Genomic DNA, 18655 nt, shown 5'->3' on the forward strand with positions numbered 1-18655 from the left:
TTCCAGAATTCACTCGATTCTGGAAAGGTCCCAGCGGATTGAAAACCGCAAACGTAACACCCTTATTCAAGAAGGGAGTGAGACAGAAATCAGGTAACTATAGACCAGTTAGCCTAACATCTGTCATTGGGAAAATGCTAGAATCCATTATTAAGGAAGTAGTAGCAGGACATTTGGAGACTCATATTACAATCAAGGAGAGTCAACATGGTTTTATGAAGGGGAAATCGTGTCTGACAAATTTCTTAGAGTTCTTTGAGGAAGTAACGGGCAGGGTGGATAAAGGGGAACAATGGATGCAGTATATTTGGATTTCCAAAAGGCATTCGATAAGGTGCCACATAAAAGATTACTGCACAAGATCAGAGCTCCTGGTGTTGGGGGTAACATACTGGCATGGATAGAGGATTGGCTAACTAACAGAAAACAAAGAGTCGGGATAAAAGGGTCATTTTCAAAATGGCAATCTGTAACTAGTGGGGTGCCGCAGGGCTCAGTGCTGGGGCCTCAACTATTTACAATATATATCAATGACTTGGATGAAGGAACAGAGTGTCTTGTGGCCAAATTGCTGATGATACAAAGATAGGTGGAAAAGCAAGTTGTGATGAGGACACAAAGTGTCTGCAAAGGGATATTGACAGGTTAAGTGAATGGGCATAAATTTGGCAGATGGAATATAATGTGGGAAAATGTGAAGTCATCCACTTTGGGAGGAAAAATAAAAAAGCAAAATATTATTTGAATGGAGAAATACTACAAAATGCTTTGGTACAGAGGGATCTGGGTGTCCTCGTACATGAAACACAAAAAGTCAACATACAGGTGCAGCAGGTAATCCGGAAGGCAAACGGAATATTGGCCTTTATTTCTAGGGGGATGGAGTATAAAAGCAGGGAAGTCATGCTACAACTGTACAGGGTGCTGGTGAGACCACACCTGGAGCACTGCGTTCAGTTCTGGTGCCCTTATTTAAGGAAGGACATACTTGCATTGGAGGCAGTTCAGAGAAGGTTCACTCGGTTGATTCCGGGTATGGAAGGGTTGTCTTATGAGGAAAGGTTGAACAGGTTGGGTCTATACTCATTGGAGTTTAGAAGAATGAGAGGAGATCTTATTGAAACACACAAGATTCTGAGGGGACTCGATAGGGTAGATGCTGAGAGGATGTTACCCCTCATGGGGGAATCTAAAACTCGGGGGCATAGTCTCAGAATAAGGGGTTGCTTGTTTAAGATGGAAATGAGGAGGAATTTCTTCTCCAGAGGGTCATGAATCTTTGGAATTCTTTACCCCAAGAAGCTGTGGAGGCTGAGTCATTGAATACATTCAAGGCTGAGTTAGACAAATTTTGATCAGCGAGGGAGTCAAAGAATATGGGGAAAGGGCGGGAAAGTGGAGTTGAAGTAAAAATCAGATCAGCCATGATCTCATTGAATGGCAGAGCAGGCTCGAGGGGCCGAATGGCCTACTCCTGCTCCTATCTCTTATGGTCTAGAAGGGAGTGAGAGAGAGAAAAGAAAGAAAGAAAGGAGTGAGAGAGAGAAAGAAAGAAAGAGAGATGGGGGGGAGAGAGGGGTGGGGGTAGAGAGAGAGAGAGAAAGGAGAAGGGGATGGTGGGGAGAGGGAGGGAGGGAGGGAGAGAGAGAGAGAGTGGGGGTGTGGTGGAGAGAGAGAGAGAGTGGGGTGTGGTGGAGAGAGAGAGAGAGTGGGGGTGTGGTGGGGAGAGAGAGAGAGAGAGAGAGTGGGGGTGTGGTGGAGAGAGAGAGAGAGTGGGGGTGTGGTGGAGAGAGAGAGAGAGAGAGAGTGGGGGTGTGGTGGAGAGAGAGAGAGAGAGAGTGGGGGTGTGGTGGAGAGAGAGAGAGAGAGTGGGGGTGTGGTGGAGAGAGAGAGAGAGTGGGGGTGTGGTGGAGAGAGAGAGAGTGGGTTGTGGTGAGAGAGAGAGAGAGAGAGAGAGAGAGTGGGGGTGTGGTGGAGAGAGAGAGAGTGGGGGTGTGGTGGAGAGAGAGTGAGTGGGGGTGTGGTGGAGAGAGAGAGAGAGAGAGTGGGGGTGTGGTGGAGAGAGAGAGAGAGAGAGAGTGGGGGTGTGGTGGAGAGAGAGAGAGAGAGAGAGTGGGGGTGTGGTGGAGAGAGAGAGAGAGAGAGAGAGTGGGGGTGTGGTGGAGAGAGAGAGAGAGAGAGTGGGGTTGTGGTGGAGAGAGAGTGAGTGGGGGTGTGGTGGAGAGAGAGAGAGTGGGGGTGTGGTGGAGAGAGAGAGAGAGTGGGGGTGTGGTGGAGAGAGAGAGAGAGTGGGGGTGTGTGGAGAGAGAGAGAGAGAGTGGGGTTGTGGTGGAGAGAGAGAGAGTGGGGTTGTGGTGGAGAGAGAGAGAGAGTGGGGTTGTGGTGGAGAGAGAGAGAGAGTGGGGTTGTGGTGGAGAGAGAGAGAGAGAGAGTGGGGTTGTGGTGGAGAGAGAGAGAGAGAGAGTGGGGGTGTGGTGGAGAGAGAGAGAGAGAGAGAGTGGGGGTGTGGTGGAGAGGAGAGAGAGAGAGAGAGTGGGGTGTGGTGGAGAGAGAGAGAGAGAGTGGGGGTGTGGTGGAGAGAGAGAGAGAGAGTGGGGGTGTGGTGGAGAGAGAGAGAGAGAGAGAGAGAGTGGGGTGTGGTGGAGAGAGAGAGAGAGAGAGTGGGGGTGTGGTGGAGAGAGAGAGTGGGGGTGTGGTAGAGAGAGAGAGAGTGGGGGTGTGGTGGAGAGAGAGAGAGAGAGAGAGTGGGGGTGTGGTGGAGAGAGAGAGAGAGTGGGGGTGTGGTGAGAGAGAGAGAGCGGGGGTGTGGTGGAGAGAGAGAGAGAGAGTGGGGGTGTGGTGGAGAGAGAGAGAGAGAGAGTGGGGGTGTGGTGGAGAGAGAGAGAGAGAGAGAGAGAGGGGTGGTAGAGAGAGAGAGAGAGGGGGTGTGGTGGAGAGAGAGAGAGGGGGTGGTGGAGAGAGAGAGAGAGAGTGGGGGGTGGTGGAGAGAGAGAGAGAGAGTGGGGGGTGGTGGAGAGAGGGAGTGGGGGGAGAGAGAGAGTTGGAGGTGGAGAGGACCTGGGTGGAGGGATGACCTGGCGTCAGACTGAGAGTTGCTGGCGGGTGAGTGCAGACCAGAAGCGGTTACTATGGTAACGCACGTTCTCCAGCCCTGGTTGCTAAGGGCTGAAGCCTGTCCACAAGCCCTGCACCCGCGGGGCCCATTTCATGGTCAGATTTCCAGCACTCGCGGTACTTTTGTTGCCCTGAAGCTGGGCTTTGTGCAGTTGCTCTTTGTTCTGGTCCTGTCTCTACCAAACTGACCACTCCCTTACTCCCAGCAGCTGTTATGTTGATTATTGAGAGATGTCTCACTCCGACCATCTGCAGTTCCTTCGAGATCAGAACAAACATCTACTGCAGAGGCTGAGAGCAGAGCGGCTGCGTCTCAGAGCTCTGTGGAGTGTCCCCGTGCCCCCGCCCCCTGAGAGCAGCGATGTACCCAGTCCGACTGCTGTCAACTCCGCGCACAACAGAGGAGCTGCAGATTTGCAAGGGAACAGCTCCGGACACAGTCATAGATTTGAGGTAGGTGTCGGCTCGGGATATGAGGAGAGTGCAGGACCCAAAGTAGAATAACAGTGATGCATTAGTGAAAAGTTTACATCTCATTTTTAGCCTTCATTGCAATATTACATGCTAGCCTTTAAAAATATCAATAGTTCAACACTGCCCCATCAAACACTCCCAGGGCAGGTACAGCACGGGTTAGATACAGAGTAAAGCTCCCTCTACACTGTCCCATCAAACACTCCCAGGGCAGGTACAGCACGGGTTAGATACAGAGTAAAGCTCCCTCTACACTGTCCCATCAAACACTCCAGGGCAGGTACAGCACGGGTTAGATACAGAGTAAAGCTCCCTCTACACTGTCCCATCAAACACTCCCAGGGCAGGTACAGCACGGGTTAGATACAGAGTAAAGCTCCCTCTACACTGCCCCATCAAACACTCCCAGGGCAGGTACAGCACGGGTTAGATACAGAGTAATGCTCCCTTTACACTGTCCCATCAAATGTTCCAACATCAGTTAGATGCAGAATAAATGATCCCAACAAGATGCTTTAACCCTGGTAATGAAGGGCACTTGTGACGTTTATCGTTGTCACACCAACGACCCATGAGATCTCTCGGGGAGCTGATGGATTTGAGTTCTATTTTCTCAGTTTGTATCTGAGCTGGGTGTGAAGCCAGGCTGCGAGTGCAGTGTTTAGGGCTGGTTACTGTCTTGTCTACTCGCTGACCTTCAACACAACATTCTGACCTCTTTCAGCAGGGAGATGCCAGTTCACTGAGGAATCCCAATGTGAAATACCAAACTCTTTCAGAAAACTCGTGGCAAATGGCAGGGCAAGAGAGGATGGAGAATGGGTCACAGCAGCCCAGTGAGACGGTGGTGCCTGAGTCCCAACGGAGAAGGGAAGAAGCTCGAGCTGCACTTTCTACTTCAGCAAAGAGCAGAGCCAAGAAGCAAGGAAGGATTCTGGCTGCAGGGGACGCAGGAGTGATGGAGCTGCCTGACTGGCTTCCTGTCAGTGAGGCCAGAGCGATTGCCAGTGTGGAACACAACTGTTCCTTCTCAGCAGGCCTGTCACCTGAAGAAAGCCTGACACCAGCTGAGACACTGGCCAGGGAGTGGAGTGAGCTGAAGGCAGAGTCCAGGAGCACCACCTACAAGCACCTGACCGACGGCAGCGTGACTAAACATTTTAAAAGCTCAACCCCTTTTATCAAAGCCTGCTCTGCCTCGAGGTTAATGAGATGCCCAGAGACCCCCACTCCAGGACAAGCGAGTACAAGTGGTACCGGCTACAGGGGCAGCAGCCCCCCGCACCATTCCCACTTCCTGCAGTCCCTCAGAGAGGGCCCAAGGCCGAGGTCTGAGCTGGAGCCACCACTCTTTGTGGATCAGCTGCTCCATGCGGGGAATGATCGACGCAAAGAGCAGAACATCAGAGATGCTAGGAAGCCAAAATCAATCCTCTTAGAACCTCGTGACAAGATGGGGAAGGTAGGAGGCATCCTTATTTATTACTGGCGTTTGTTGCTGCTACAAGCTTTTCTCAGATTAGGCACTGCCAGAGCAGGGACATCTGAACAACCAGCTCCCGTGTCAATGACTGGAGTTATACCAGGATGTAGATAACACCCTGTCCCAATAATATACACTGCTGACCGGAGTGGAGGGATACGGGAACGTGACAGGGCCGGAGTGGAGGGATACGGGAACGTGACAGGGCCGGAGTGGAGGGATACGGGAACGTGACAGGGCCGGAGTGGAGGGATACGGGAACGTGACAGTGCCGGAGTGGAGGGATACGGGAACGTGACAGGGCCGGAGTGGGGCTGATGTGGTCTGAGTGGCTTCTCGATCTAAGTGATGGTGTGAGTTGCATTGACTGACCTTCCCTTGGTTCTGTAACCTGCTGTCTGTCTCTGTGGGGCATATAGTGAGGGCTGCACCAGCCCATCGCTGGTAGAGGGGGAGCTAGCTGAGATCTCCTGCAGATTCAGCTGTTGCTCGATGTAGCTCAGACTGTGAACCTTTTCCTGTTTCATTCGCAGGCGGATGTAGGTCATGTGATGTTCCTGTCCCCGAGTGAGGTGACCAGCCTGAATGCAGCAGTTGAGTCAGTGCGACCCTTCCTGGGCTACGACTGGATAGCAGGTAATATGCTGGGCTCTGTTGTAATTGTACTGGGACTTTAACTTAGCGCCTGGGACGAGGGACAGGCCTGTGTGTTTCCAGCAATCGGGGCTTTGCCCCGTCTGTCTTGCTCTTCGTTCCTCCTGCTGAAGGAACTGTGGAACGATTAGCAACCGGCCTCCTGCAGGGCTGTGCGATCCCTCTGGAGCACTGGACCGATAGCTTTTCATTGCTGCTTTATGTTCGTCAGGTCTGATGGACGTCGACTCATCAATGTCAGAAAAATCCGAGCAGTATTTTATGGAACTGCAGAACTTCCGACGGGTGAACAAGGAAGAATGTGTCCACCAGGAATACATGGAGTAAGTGTGAGCTCGGACTGTCCCGGGGGAGTAAGTGTGAGCTCGGACTGTCCCGGGGGAGTAAGTGTGAGCTCGGACTGTCCCGGGGGAGTAAGTGTGAGCTCGGACTGTCCCGGGGGAGTAAGTGTGAGCTCGGACTGTCCCGGGGGAGTAAGTGTGAGCTCGGACTGTCCCGGGGGAGTAAGTGTGAGCTCGGACTGTCCCGGGGGAGTAAGTGTGAGCTCGGACTGTCCCGGGGGAGTAAGTGTGAGCTCGGACTGTCCCGGGGGAGTAAGTGTGAGCTCGGACTGTCCCGGGGGAGTAAGTGTGAGCTCGGACTGTCCCGGGGGAGTAAGTGTGAGCTCGGACTGTCCCGGGGGAGTAAGTGTGAGCTCGGACTGTCCCGGGGGAGTAAGTGTGAGCTCGGACTGTCCCGGGGGAGTAAGTGTGAGCTCGGACTGTCCCGGGGGAGTAAGTGTGAGCTCGGACTGTCCCGGGGGAGTAAGTGTGAGCTCGAACTGTCCCGGGGGAGTAAGTGTGAGCTCGGACTGTCCCGGGGGAGTAAGTGTGAGCTCGGACTGTCCCGGGGGAGTAAGTGTGAGCTCGGACTGTCCCGGGGGAGTAAGTGTGAGCTCGGACTGTCCCGGGGGAGTAAGTGTGAGCTCGGACTGTCCCGGGAGTGATTTATTAAACGTTTCTGTTTTCAAATTGATTTTATGCCCCCCCATCTCCTGAAGGTGCTGACTCTCACTGGGGTTCAGGTCCCCCCCTCTCCTGAAGGTGCTGACTCTCACTGGGGTTCAGGTCCCCCCCTCTCCTGAAGGTGCTGACTCTCACTGGGGTTCAGGTCCCCCCCCTCTCCTGAAGGTGCTGACTCTCACTGGGGTTCAGGTCCCCTCCTCTCCTGAAGGTGCCGACTCTCACTGGGGTTCAGGTCCCCTCCTCTCCTGAAGGTGCTGACTCTCACTGGGGTTCAGGTCCCCTCCTCTCCTGAATGTGCTGACTCTCACTGGGGTTCAGGTCCCCTCCTCTCCTGAAGGTGCTGACTCTCACTGGGGTTCAGGTCCCCTCCTCTCCTGAAGGTGCTGACTCTCACTGGGGTTCAGGTCCCCTCCTCTCCTGAAGGTGCTGACTCTCACTGGGGTTCAGGTCCCCTCCTCTCCTGAAGGTGCTGACTCTCACTGGGGTTCAGGTCCCCTCCTCTCCTGAAGGTACTGACTCTTGGTGCCCTTCAGTACCTCACCCAGGTAGGCTTCCTTCATGTGGGAGCCTGGGCAATGAATTAGGGGAACATTGAACCTCGGTGGAAGAATCACAGCCGAGCCCATTCGTTATCTCCCAATGTTCTTGCTCGAGTACTTTCCAGCAGGCGTACAGGTCAGTCACCAGAAGCAGGAACCCTGTCTGATTTCCCTTCTCTAACCCCGGGGTTACAGAATAGTGATCAGAACATAAGAGCACAAGAAATAGGAGCAGGAGTTGGCCGTTCGGCCCCTCGAGCCTGCTCTGCCATTCAATAAGATCATGGCTAATCTTCGACCTCAACTCCACTTTCCCACCCATTCCCCATATCCCTTGATTTCCCAAAAACCTATCGATCTCAGCCTTGAATATACTCAATGACTGAGCATCCACAGCCCTCCAGGGTAGAGAATTCCAAAGATTCATAACTCTCTGAGTGGAGAAATTTCTCCTCATCTCAGTCCTAAATGGCCGACCCCTTATTCTGAGACTATGCCCCTAGTTCTAGACTCTCCAGCCAGGGGAAACAGCCTCTCAGCATCTACCCTGTCAAACCCCCTCAGAATCTTATATGTTTCAATGAGATCACCTCTCATTCTTCTGAACTCCAGAGAGTATAGGCCCATTCTACTCAACCTCTCCTCATAGGACAATCCTCTCATCCCAGGAATTAATCTAGTGAACCTTCGTTGCACCGCCTCTAAGGCAAGTATATCCGTCCTTAGATAAGGAGAACAAAACTGTACACAGTACTCCAGGAACCCTGTCTGATTTCCCCCTCTCTAACCCTGGGGTTACAGGGTAGTGATCAGGAACCCTGCCTGATTTCCCCTCTCTAACCCAGGGGTTACAGGGTAGTGATCAGGAACCCTGCCTGATTTCCCCTCTCTAACCCAGGGGTTACAGGGTAGTGATCAGGAACCCTGCCTGATTTCCCCTCTCTAACCCAGGGGTTACAGGGTAGTGATCAGGAACCCTGCCTGATTTCCCCTCTCTAACCCAGGGGTTACAGGGTAGTGATCAGGAACCCTGCCTGATTTCCCCTCTCTAACCCAGGGGTTACAGGGTAGTGATCAGGAACCCTGCCTGATTTCCCCTCTCTAACCCAGGGGTTACAGGGTAGTGATCAGGAACCCTGCCTGATTGCGTTTTTCTCCCTTGCCCAGAAGAGTCTGAGTTTGAATCTGATAAAAGCCCCAGTACTTAGAACAGTGGTGGGCCTTTGATCAGCTGACGCCTTTATTCTGTCACTTTTCAGGGCGGAGGAGCTGGATCTTCAAGTCCCTGGTCCGGAGGAAGCTAAGGATGAGCTAGATTACAACCGTCCCATTCATCAGTGTGAGTGACTGGAGTGCTGGGAGATTGTGTTCACAATGTGTTAAAGCTCCGACAGTTTGCTCCAGTGATGACGCAGTGGGTGAAGGTGTTGTATGTTGTGGTATCGAGGATCTGAGCTTCCATCCCTGACCTGTGCGGGGTTGACTGGTGTTATCCAGGGCAGCAGTAAGAGCTACAATTAGCCTCAATGCCTGGACTAGGGAGGGAAAATCAGCCAGAATTCGTGTTCCTGATCACAGCACAGTGCTTGTTTGTGGACACTTATTAGGAGAGGTTCAGGCTGGACTGTGATGTCCTCCACTGTTGGATTCTCTGCTGACATTAACACTGGCCATTTGCCAACAGCCACCCATCTGTGCAATTGTCTTCAGGGGAGATGGGGACCTGAACCCCTCAACCTTCTCAGGGCACCTGGGCAATGTGTTGCCCACATCCCAAGTACAAATTTTAAGAGCTGAAAGTGGTGCCACATGTTACAGAAGCTGAAACTGGGTGATTTCAATTGTTTGACCCCAGTTGAAGGGCATTGTTTATAACCAGGCTCTAGGGGAAACTGGAGTGCAGTTCTGCTGTGCCCAGGATTTGAGCTCCACACCAGTATTGCTGCCCAGTGACCTGTTGCAGTGGGTTCTGCCAGTTAAAAATGGTGGATCTGCATAAGATAAAAGTTTCTCAAACGTGAGGCTGTGTTTCTCTCTTTCAGGCACTCACTCTTACCGTGTTAACAGTCGTCTGTTTGCAGTCCCACTGGAACCAGCTGCAGCCTGTCCTGTTTGTAAAACTCCTAAATGGAAGCGGCCGCACACTATGGAGGAGCCTGCTTACATCCGGTGAGACTGCACCCATTACCACACATGCCACACTGTTCTGTTACAACCGATCACTGCGCAGATTTAAACTTTAGACACAAAGCTATTTATGAAACAGCAGCCATAATATCTGAAGCACAAACTAAGGTTGGTGTACACGGGGACAGGAGTGTAGAAAAATTAGCAGACAACCGAGTCTGATTCCACTGAGATTCCGGATCCTTGTTTTTGCTCTCTCTGAATCTCAGTCTGTGCAGTGAATGACGGCCAAGGACTATAACACATATTGGGGTGAGGCCCTGCTAACTTTAGCCTGTGTGACTTTGTACCTAAAGCATCCTAATTATTTTGTTATATGCACTTAATCAAGATCATTGACTTTGGTTTTAATGGGAAAAGCAGATGGAATAATAGAATGTGATCCTCAAAACACCAGTATAAATCCCCGAATCCTGCAGAATAACGACTGATTTGACTGATTTGGACACCAGTGGTTCTGGGTCGGATGTATTTTGCTTTGTGTAAGAGATTGGTCTTTCTGAAGCTGGTGTGGAAGTGTCTCACTGAAACTACTTTTCTCTCGCTAAAAACTGGAAGTGATTCTGCCCCTTTATTCCCTCATGCCTGTTATCAATGAGAGGCATTGATTGTCTATCCTTCAGCTCACACACTGAACAGGTAACTATAGTGTATCGGGCATAACTGATGTAAAAGAGTGAGGCTTACTGAATGTTTTTGTGATCGGGTTTTATTCATACCTCTGACAGTTGCTCTCTGAACTTTAGAGTGGAGTTTCCAGGGATCAGCTTTGGGCAGGATCTGCAAGTGGTTTGTGTTCTAATCAGGAGCGGTGTCTGGGCTTGGTGGTCACTGGGTCTGAATTATGCTGTGAATTGATCAGACTCATTCTATGTTTGTATCACTCAGAGTTAGCATCCCCAGATCAACGCTACTCCCACCGCACAAATACAGACCCCACCGTAGGAAGAGTTTCGATCCCACTGACAGCCTGTCACTGCCTTCGGTAAGTCTTTTACACACCTACCTGCTTAAACTTTGTTTACAATATCAGCCCAGTTCACCCAATTATACCTGAGGGCCCTGGTGTGTGATTGGGGACCTGATTCTAACCAAGGCAAAGTTGCTGTGGTTATGATGGTATTAATTAAATAGCCACAGGGACTGGTGATACTGCAGTTACGCCAAACTGCTCCCATCAGTGATGTGTACTCATGATTGGTTTGCTGCAGAAATACTTTTCTTTAGGTGTGCACTGGTGATTCGCACCCCTTCAATGACTTGTTCTCTGTGCTCCTACAGCTGTCTCTCACCCCTGCAATCTCAGCATGCAGCATTGCAAGTCCTGCAGGAACAAGAGAGAATGTGCTTTAGGGGCAAACAGCAGAGAGGCATGAGAGGGAAGGGGAAAAAGGGAAGTGTGCTGAATCCATGGCACAGTCTCACCTTTCAACCAAGAGCTGCGAGCACATGACTATTAGTGTGTTCTTTTATAAAACCTTATCCTTTGCTTAGTGTTTAACCTGTGAATACCAACAGCTTTTATAAAATAAAAAAGTTGGACTAAAATGTTTACAATGCAATGAGTATAAAGCACTGGCAAACCAAAAGTGGGGTCTGGAATAAAGTAGAAAAAGAGCAATCCCACAGTCAGTGAGGGAAGCAGCAAGTGTGGGACGATTGTGGCTCTGTGCTGAGCTACCAGTGTGGGTGCTTCAGTTGATTCGAGCTAGGAGTAGAAAAATCAGCTGCTCCAGGCGCCGTGTGCCGCGCTGCGTGCTCAATGCTGGGAAGGGCAGGCTGAGGTTTGGTTGCTCCTTGTGCAATGTCAAAATATAAGTGATTGTGTGGAATATTATGAGTTTGATCTTGCACTGTCTTTGCCTCTGCCATATGCCAGCACTGTCTGTTGGGCTGGGAGAGCACCGTGACCTCCACCACTCCTGTCGGGAGTACGCTGGACTTACGCAGCACGCTGGAACCCAAAAAGCCTTCCTCACCATCGAGCCTTAACATCACCAACCTGGTAAGACACAATTGCTGTAAGACTGTAGTGTGTCATTGGTAGCACTGTTCAGCAGCGAATGAGAAGTTTCTGGTGATCTGTGACTGAATAATATTACTCAGTAAAGGATGGTGCAAAATATCAAATATTTTTCAGCCTTTGTGTGGAAAGACCTCCACAGGGGTTAGTCTCTACATCTAACTCCTGCGGGGTGGGGAGCATGGGTAAGGTAGGCACTGCTTCTGCCTTTAACAGCTGTCCTTTTAGCAGAGTTTAACTTAGCATATCACCCTTCTCACCACATCTCTCAATCCCTTATCTCTACAGAAAATCATCGAACTGTCTCTTGAACCCATTAGTCTGCCTCTTTCAAAAACTTCCCTAACTTATTTCACAATTCTAATACTCTTAATATGTGAAAATTCTGATTGGTTTCCCTCTTACTCTTGGCTCTATAACTTATGCCTCCTCACATCTGTGAAGGGTTTTGAGAGAGTAAATAAGGAGAAACTGTTTCCAGTGGCAGGAGGGTCGGTAACCAGAGCTCACAGATTTAAGGTGATTGGCAGATGAGCCAGAGGTAACATGAGGAAACATTTTTTTACACAGCGAGTTGTAAAGATCAGAATTCACTGCCTGAAAGGGCGGTGGAAGCAGATTCAATAGTAACTTTCAAAAGGGAATTGGATAAATACTTGAAGGGAAAACATTTGCAGGGCTCTGGGGAAAGAGCAGGGGAGTGGGACTAATTGGATAGCTCTTTCAAAGAGCTGGCACAGGCACGATGGGCTGAATGGCCTCCTCCTGTGCTGTACCATTCTATGATACTCTGATTTGAACCCTTTTCACAGTAAACAATTTGCCCAGATCAACTTTCTCAATCCTCTTCTTCATAATCTTTAAAACTTTGATTAGATTCACCCAACACCTTATACAAGTCCCATCACCGAGTAGAAACTGAGTCCATCAATGCATTTAAAAGGAAATTAGATAAACACTTAGAGGAAACAAAGGGTACAGGGAAAGAGCTGTGAAATAGGAGTACATAGCTTTACTAGTGCTGGCACAAAGGGCCGAATGGCTTCCTTCTGTGCTCTAATTTCTGTGAAGAAATAATAACATGTGGTGGTGTGTTTTGTGCTTGTGTTTCAGAGTGCTGCTGTGTCTCGAGTGGCTGGGGGAACCAGATCAGATGAGCTGCTAAACCTCTCCCGTTCGACTCGCTATCAGTTTCAGAGACTGGAGCAAAGCCTGAGACTGAGACAGGACAGACCTCATTCAACATCCTATCCTGTCTACTAGCACCTACCAACTCTCTCTCTTTTCCCCCCCCCCAACACAGACAGACACACACACACACACACACACACACATTGACCCAGTGCCTGAGCTTTGTTGTAACCCCAGGGTGAAATCTGGTTTGGAGATGAGTTGTGTACAGTGACCACTGAAACACCCTCTCCATTCCTGGCTGTGTCCATCAGCCCAGCTCAAGGCAAAAGGAATTGGGAATGTTGTAATGAAACTAGAACACGGAGGTAATACAGAGCAGGCTGGTCAGCCTGTGAGAGGTGTTTTGGGTGGGACTCCATCTGGTCAGGCTGGAGAAGCCATTTGACTAATTTGTCAGAATGTACTAGGAAAGGAGATGGTCCCTGCAGCAAACTGCAGGATGGAGGGGGAGATTCTGGTAGGGTTCTTATGTTTTTTAAGTAATTTTTTTGTGTTTTTAATATGGCTTTGATGTTTGGTGTAAATGAGAAATCACTGGTTCAATAATTTGAAACTAATTAATGCGGCGATTACTGTTGTGTGGTGTGACTGGGAATGCAGTGCTGCCAGTAATTGCTACATGGCAGCATCACAGAGTGATGGGAATCCCTGCACAAACTACCTGATCTGGCTGTGCTGTTGAGGAAAGTGCTAGAGGCAGACAGATTCTTCACCGTAAGGAAACGAGGGGACTTGTGGAGTGAGACATGAGGGTGCTCCCCACCTCCTGCCTGACTGGAGTTATTTCAACAATCCCACAGTCAGTAACTGTGTGAGAGGGGGTGCGCGTACCTCCCATTTAATCCCATTCGCCTTGCATAGCTCCAGGTGAAAGGTCAGGAGAGTAACATCTTTATCTGGGAATTGCAAGTAACCCAGTGATGACTATTGCTGTCTAAAACACCAGTGGGTGTGGTCTGATTGAGTGGGCATGTTTAGAGTTGCTGGTATCTGCCTTTGATGTGTGACTTTACCCTTTCCTCCTCTGTCTTTGTCTGAAACTTGAAATTGACTGTTCAGTGTTTAACAACCTATTACAGTCTTGCAGTTTGTGTAATGTTCTGGCTGCTGTCTCAGGCCCTCTTTTACTGTCGCTATTTTTTACTGCAATCAATTGCCTATTTTGTAAATTTCTCAATAAAACTCCTATCTGTTGCTGCCTCTCTCTGACCGACACTGTGTCTTGATCAGCTGCTCTGGAACCTGGTCTCCCACACTCAGTGCCTAGCTCCAGGGTGACAGTGAACAGAGGAATTTCAGATTTTTTTTCTTACAAAATTTTTAATTGTAATTTCAAGTTTCCGTTCACATTATATATTTTATATATCCATTTTGATCTCCGTGCTTGCGGGAGGAGCATTTTGATGCATTACATTTCGTAGCACTAGGAGCAGTTTGTTCTTAGACTGCAGGGTTGTTTAGATCAGGGACAGCTGGGAGGGCGAGATGAACGAACTTGCATTTCTGTAGCGCCTTTCACAACCACAGGAAGTCCCAAAACACTTTACAGTCAATGAAGTACTTTTGAAGTGTAGTCACTATTGTAACATAGGCAACGTGGCAGCCAATTTTTGCACAGCAAGATCCCACAAACAGCAATGAGATAAATGACCAGATAATCTGTTTTAGGTGTTGGTTGAGGGATAAATATTGGCCAGGACACCGTGGAGAACTCCCTGCTCTTCCTGAAATAATGCAATGGCATCTTTTCCATCCACTTGCGAGGGCAGAGGGGTCCTTGATTTAACATCTCATCCGAAAGACAACACCTCTGACAGTGCAGCACTCCCTCAATAATGCGCTGGAGTGTCAGCTCGAGTCTCTGGAGTGGGACTTGAACCCATGATCTTCTGACTCAGACTAGAATGCTACCACTGAGCCAAGGCTGACATTATGAATGTAATGATGCTGTTAAGTCATTGATGCTTTTAAGCAACATGCTGCAGATAAATCATTTAACAGGTCTCTCCTCAGCGTGCTCACATTCATGTGTTAGCAGGTGTGGTGACTGATTGATTGAATCATTTTCTGTCCATGGAACAGGTGGATGACTCCCCAGTGTGAATGCGCTGGTGTTTCGTCAGACTGGCTGACTGAGTGAATCTCTTCCCACACACAGTGCAGGTGAACGGCCTCTCCCCAGTGTGAATGCGCTGGTGTTTCGTCAGGCTGGATGAATCAATAAATCCTTTCCTGCACACAGAACAAGTGACTGGCCTCTCTCCAGTGTGAACACGCTGGTGTGTCAACATGTGGGATAACTGAGTGAATCCCTTCCCACACACAGAGCAGGTGAACGGCCTCTCCCCGGTGTGAACGCGTTGGTGTGTCTGCAGGTTGAATGACTGAGTGAATCCCTTCCCACACACGGAGCAGGTGAATAGCTTCCCTTCAGTGTGAATGCGCTGGTGTGTCAGCATGTCCGATGAATGAATGAATCCCTTCCCACAGGTGGAGCAGGTGAAGGGCCGCTCTCCAGTGTGAATGTGCCGATGTGTCAGGAGGTCAGTGGAATTGATGAATCCTTTCCCACACTCGGAGCAGGTGAATGGCCTGTCCTTGGTGTGAAGGCGCTGGTGTGTCAGCAGGTTGGATTTAAAGGTGAATCCCTTCCCACACACAGAGCAGGTGAAGGGCCGCTCGCCAGTGTGGATCCGCTGGTGTTTCACCAGGTTGGATTTAAAGGTGAATCCCTTCCCGCACTCGGAGCAGATAAACGGCCTCTCGCCAGTGTGGATCCGCTGGTGTTTCAGGAGGTTGGAGGACACGGTGAATCCCTTCCCGCACTCGGAGCAGATAAACGGCTTCTCTCCCGTGTGGATCCGCTGGTGCTCCAGGAGGCTGGAGGACACGGTGAATCCCTTCCCGCACTCGGAGCACGAGTACGGCCTCTCGCCGCCGTGAATGGTGGAGTGCCGCTTTAGGCTGTAGGCCTGATTGAAGCTCTTGCCGCAGTCTGGGCATTGGAACAGCCTCACTCGGCCGTGTGTCTCCCGGTGCTTCTCCAGCCACTGCGGCGTCTTAAACCCTTTCCCACAGACTGAGCAGACAAAGGGCTTCCCGGCTCCCCGCACAGGCGGCGGCCCCGAGGCCGAGGCCGAGGCCGGGCCCGGCCCAGCTGGGTGCAGGCGGCTGCTGCTCGGGGCCTGGGGGGCTGCTGGGTCCCAGCTTCCCGTTTGCAAATCTTCCATTGCAATACTCGCAGGCCTCAGCCTCGGTCTCTCCGCCCTCTCTCCCCCGGCCCTGGAGACCCGAATTCTAGTGGATCTCTCCGCTTCCCATTGGTTGCTGGGGTGACCCTGTGATTGACAGCGAGTCCCGGGCGGGCTTCCCGCGCATGCGCGCGCCGTGGGTCGCGGTTGCCTGGTTACGGCGTCCCAGTATTTAAAGATGGCGTCGCGCTGGCGGCTGCTGCTATTGGTGGCGGTGGCGGTGGGCGGGGCCATCCCGGAGGGAGAGGCGGGGCCTGGCCGAGGAGGTAAAGATTAAGGCGGGAAAAGCCGCTCCGGGGGAGGGCCGGACTCGGACCCCGCGGGCCGGGGCCTGGGGCCGGACTCGCACCCCGCGGGCCGGGGCCTGGGGCCAGGGGTCGGACTCGGACCCCGCGGGCCGGGGCCTGAGGTCGGACTCGGACCTGACTCGCACCCCGCGGGCCGGGGCCTGGGGCGATGGTGGAGCACGTTCCCCGCCCCTGACCTCAGGCCGTTGGAAGGTGTCCCCCTCAGCACCCGGGGGTGAGTGAGGAATGTGACCCTGTGCTCGGGGCCGAGAGCGGCGCCGGCTTCCCGGCTCTGAGTTTATGGCCTGGACTGGCCCCTGGCTCGGTCTCTGAGTCTGTCTGGGAGCAGGTTGTTGGGCGGGGGGCGTTGTCCCAGGGACTGGCGCTCCTCAAACCCCAGAAACGGCCAGACTGGTGGAGGGTCCGGGGTGTGTCGGGGTCTGGGGTCGGGGGGGGATCCGGGATTATGACGGGCGATGAGGTGAATGGTGAGAGATTAATTCCACTAGTTAGTGAGGTAATGGAGCACAAATTTAACAAAGAATTAGCAAATGATTTACACCGGACGGTTAGAAGGTTAGAATTCTCTGTCAGCGACCAATGTTGAAGCATAAATGCTTTTAAAATGGAATTATATAGTTGTTTGAAAAAGAGGAATGTTAAAGGGTTGGGGAAGACCCGGCCAGTGGGATTAGACTGGGAGACCCATGTGGCGAACAGCAGCGCGGAAAACTTGATGGGCCGAACGGCCGGTTCTCTGCTCTGTAACATTTTGTGATTCTATGAATTGTAACATTAGGAAATTTCTATTTATTTTATAGTTTCCAAACGACCAACTGCAGATTAGGGAAAGCAGACAGCAAACCAGCACATTCCTTAGTTTAGAAATCAGTGAAATCAGACGCTTTGCTGGTGAAGCATCAGATTTGAAATGTTAATCTATGCGGATTGACAGATATTCAATTCTCTTAAATACTCGGGGAATCCACGATGGGGGTCGTGGACCTGTGCTGGAAACTGGGATTCCAGGTTGTTTAAAGGGGCTTTTAGTTTTAGTGGCCGGGTTTCGGGTGTGATTGATTCCACCTCCTGTGTTAGCAGATGGTCCGGATCTCCAGTGGGACCAGTGGCAGCCCTGGCTCTGTATGTGTGACATTGGGAAACAGGGCCGGATTCGTTACTTTGTGGTGTCGTCGGATGCGGCAAAGAGCAACGTGAGCCTGGATGAATTCTGGCAGGACAAGCCGTGCTCTCTCGCCGACTGCGGCAACTGCCAGACCACCGAGTGCCCGATCCCGCAGGTGGAAGCGAGAGCGGCCTCGCGGTTCGGCCGCCGGTTCTCACGACCTGCCGCTGGCACCCTGCGAATCCCCGACTTCAAACCATCCGAGGCAAATTCCTACGACAGTCTCCCGGTGGTCGATGATGTTGGATAAGACAAGACTCCTTCATCAGCAGAAATTCGCTCAGCTTCACATCTCTGCTCATTTTACAAAAATAAATCAGATTACAGAGAGTTTGTTTAAACGTTGTGTTTTCAGCCGTGCCCCCAAACCCCGGACTGTCCCTGGGATACAGGTTCCCTCTGACACCCGCCCACCTGCTCATTCTTACTGTACAAGTCTAGACTGAGTGTGGCCAGACCCTGTCCCCACTCGATGCCCAGGAGGGTCCATTCAGTGGTGGTCGGGAAAACTGATTTCTCCTCCCTCCCTTCTAGGGCACTGAGGCCAACTGTAGGCCCAGGGTGTGAGCAGGAGGCCCAGTGACCCAGCGTTATGTCCCACTTTACTGTGGGAGGGATCACTACAGCTGAATGTTAGAACCCTGATCAAGGCTGTTTCTGTGTAATACACATGGTCTGTGCACAGTAATACAGAGAAGTTACAACACAGAAACTGCCCTGTCCGTGCTGTGGTTTACTCTCTACATGAGCGGATAGTTCAAAACACATTTACCGGCCCTGTTCTCATTTCCCTCCAACCCCTTTTCCTTCATCCACCTATCCAATTTAATCCTGAATGTTGCCATAGTTTCTGCCTCAACCACTAACTCTGGAATTGAATCTCACAGCCTCACAACTCTCTGTGTGAAGAAGTTTCCTTTGCCCTCTGTTCTAAATTTCTACATTTAATCTTGTATCTCTGACCTCTTGTTCTAGACCCTCAACTATTGGGAACAGTCTGTTTCTATCTACCCTGTCCTGTCATCATTTCAAACACTTTGATCATATCTCCCTTAATTTGTGCTGTTCTAATGAGAAAAGGCCTGATTTTTCAGATCTGTCTTTATTTTTCTGTCTACTGTAGGTGCATCACACACCAACTCTTGGAAAACAAACTGCAGCATGAAACTCGTCTGAGCCACTCCATTCTAACTTGTAACCGAGCCCCAGCCAGTCTCTGTGTCCTGCAGTTTGCAGATGAGTGGATGCGGGAGGGAGAT

At 50.9% G+C, this 18655-nt stretch overlaps 3 protein-coding genes across 3 annotated transcripts; 2 read left to right on the plus strand and 1 right to left on the minus strand.

The window, feature by feature from the left end:
- The first annotated feature begins 3327 nt into the window (after positions 1 to 3327).
- Positions 3328 to 13874, plus strand: miip (migration and invasion inhibitory protein). The gene is made up of 9 exons (XM_067970165.1): positions 3328 to 3567; positions 4313 to 5050; positions 5605 to 5707; positions 5937 to 6048; positions 8528 to 8607; positions 9311 to 9437; positions 10344 to 10440; positions 11335 to 11460; positions 12592 to 13874. The coding sequence occupies exons 1-9, from the start codon at positions 3346 to 3348 to the stop codon at positions 12739 to 12741; spliced, it is 1755 nt and encodes a 584-aa protein (XP_067826266.1). The 5' UTR covers positions 3328 to 3345; the 3' UTR covers positions 12742 to 13874.
- Positions 13875 to 13972: 98 nt separating this feature from the next.
- On the minus strand, positions 13973 to 16052 carry LOC137300906 (zinc finger protein 256-like). The gene has a single exon (XM_067970166.1). It carries the CDS (start codon positions 15900 to 15902, stop codon positions 14733 to 14735), a length of 1170 nt encoding a protein of 389 aa, XP_067826267.1. The 5' UTR covers positions 15903 to 16052; the 3' UTR covers positions 13973 to 14732.
- On the plus strand, positions 16049 to 18065 carry LOC137300776 (uncharacterized). Its single transcript, XM_067970038.1, has 3 exons — positions 16049 to 16059; positions 16165 to 16445; positions 17312 to 18065. Exons 1-3 carry the CDS (start codon positions 16049 to 16051, stop codon positions 17644 to 17646), a joined length of 627 nt encoding a protein of 208 aa, XP_067826139.1. The 3' UTR covers positions 17647 to 18065.
- Positions 18066 to 18655: the final 590 nt, after the last annotated feature.

Source organism: Heptranchias perlo, chromosome 32 (assembly GCF_035084215.1).
Source record: "Heptranchias perlo isolate sHepPer1 chromosome 32, sHepPer1.hap1, whole genome shotgun sequence".
Taxonomy (NCBI): Eukaryota; Metazoa; Chordata; class Chondrichthyes; order Hexanchiformes; family Hexanchidae; genus Heptranchias; species Heptranchias perlo.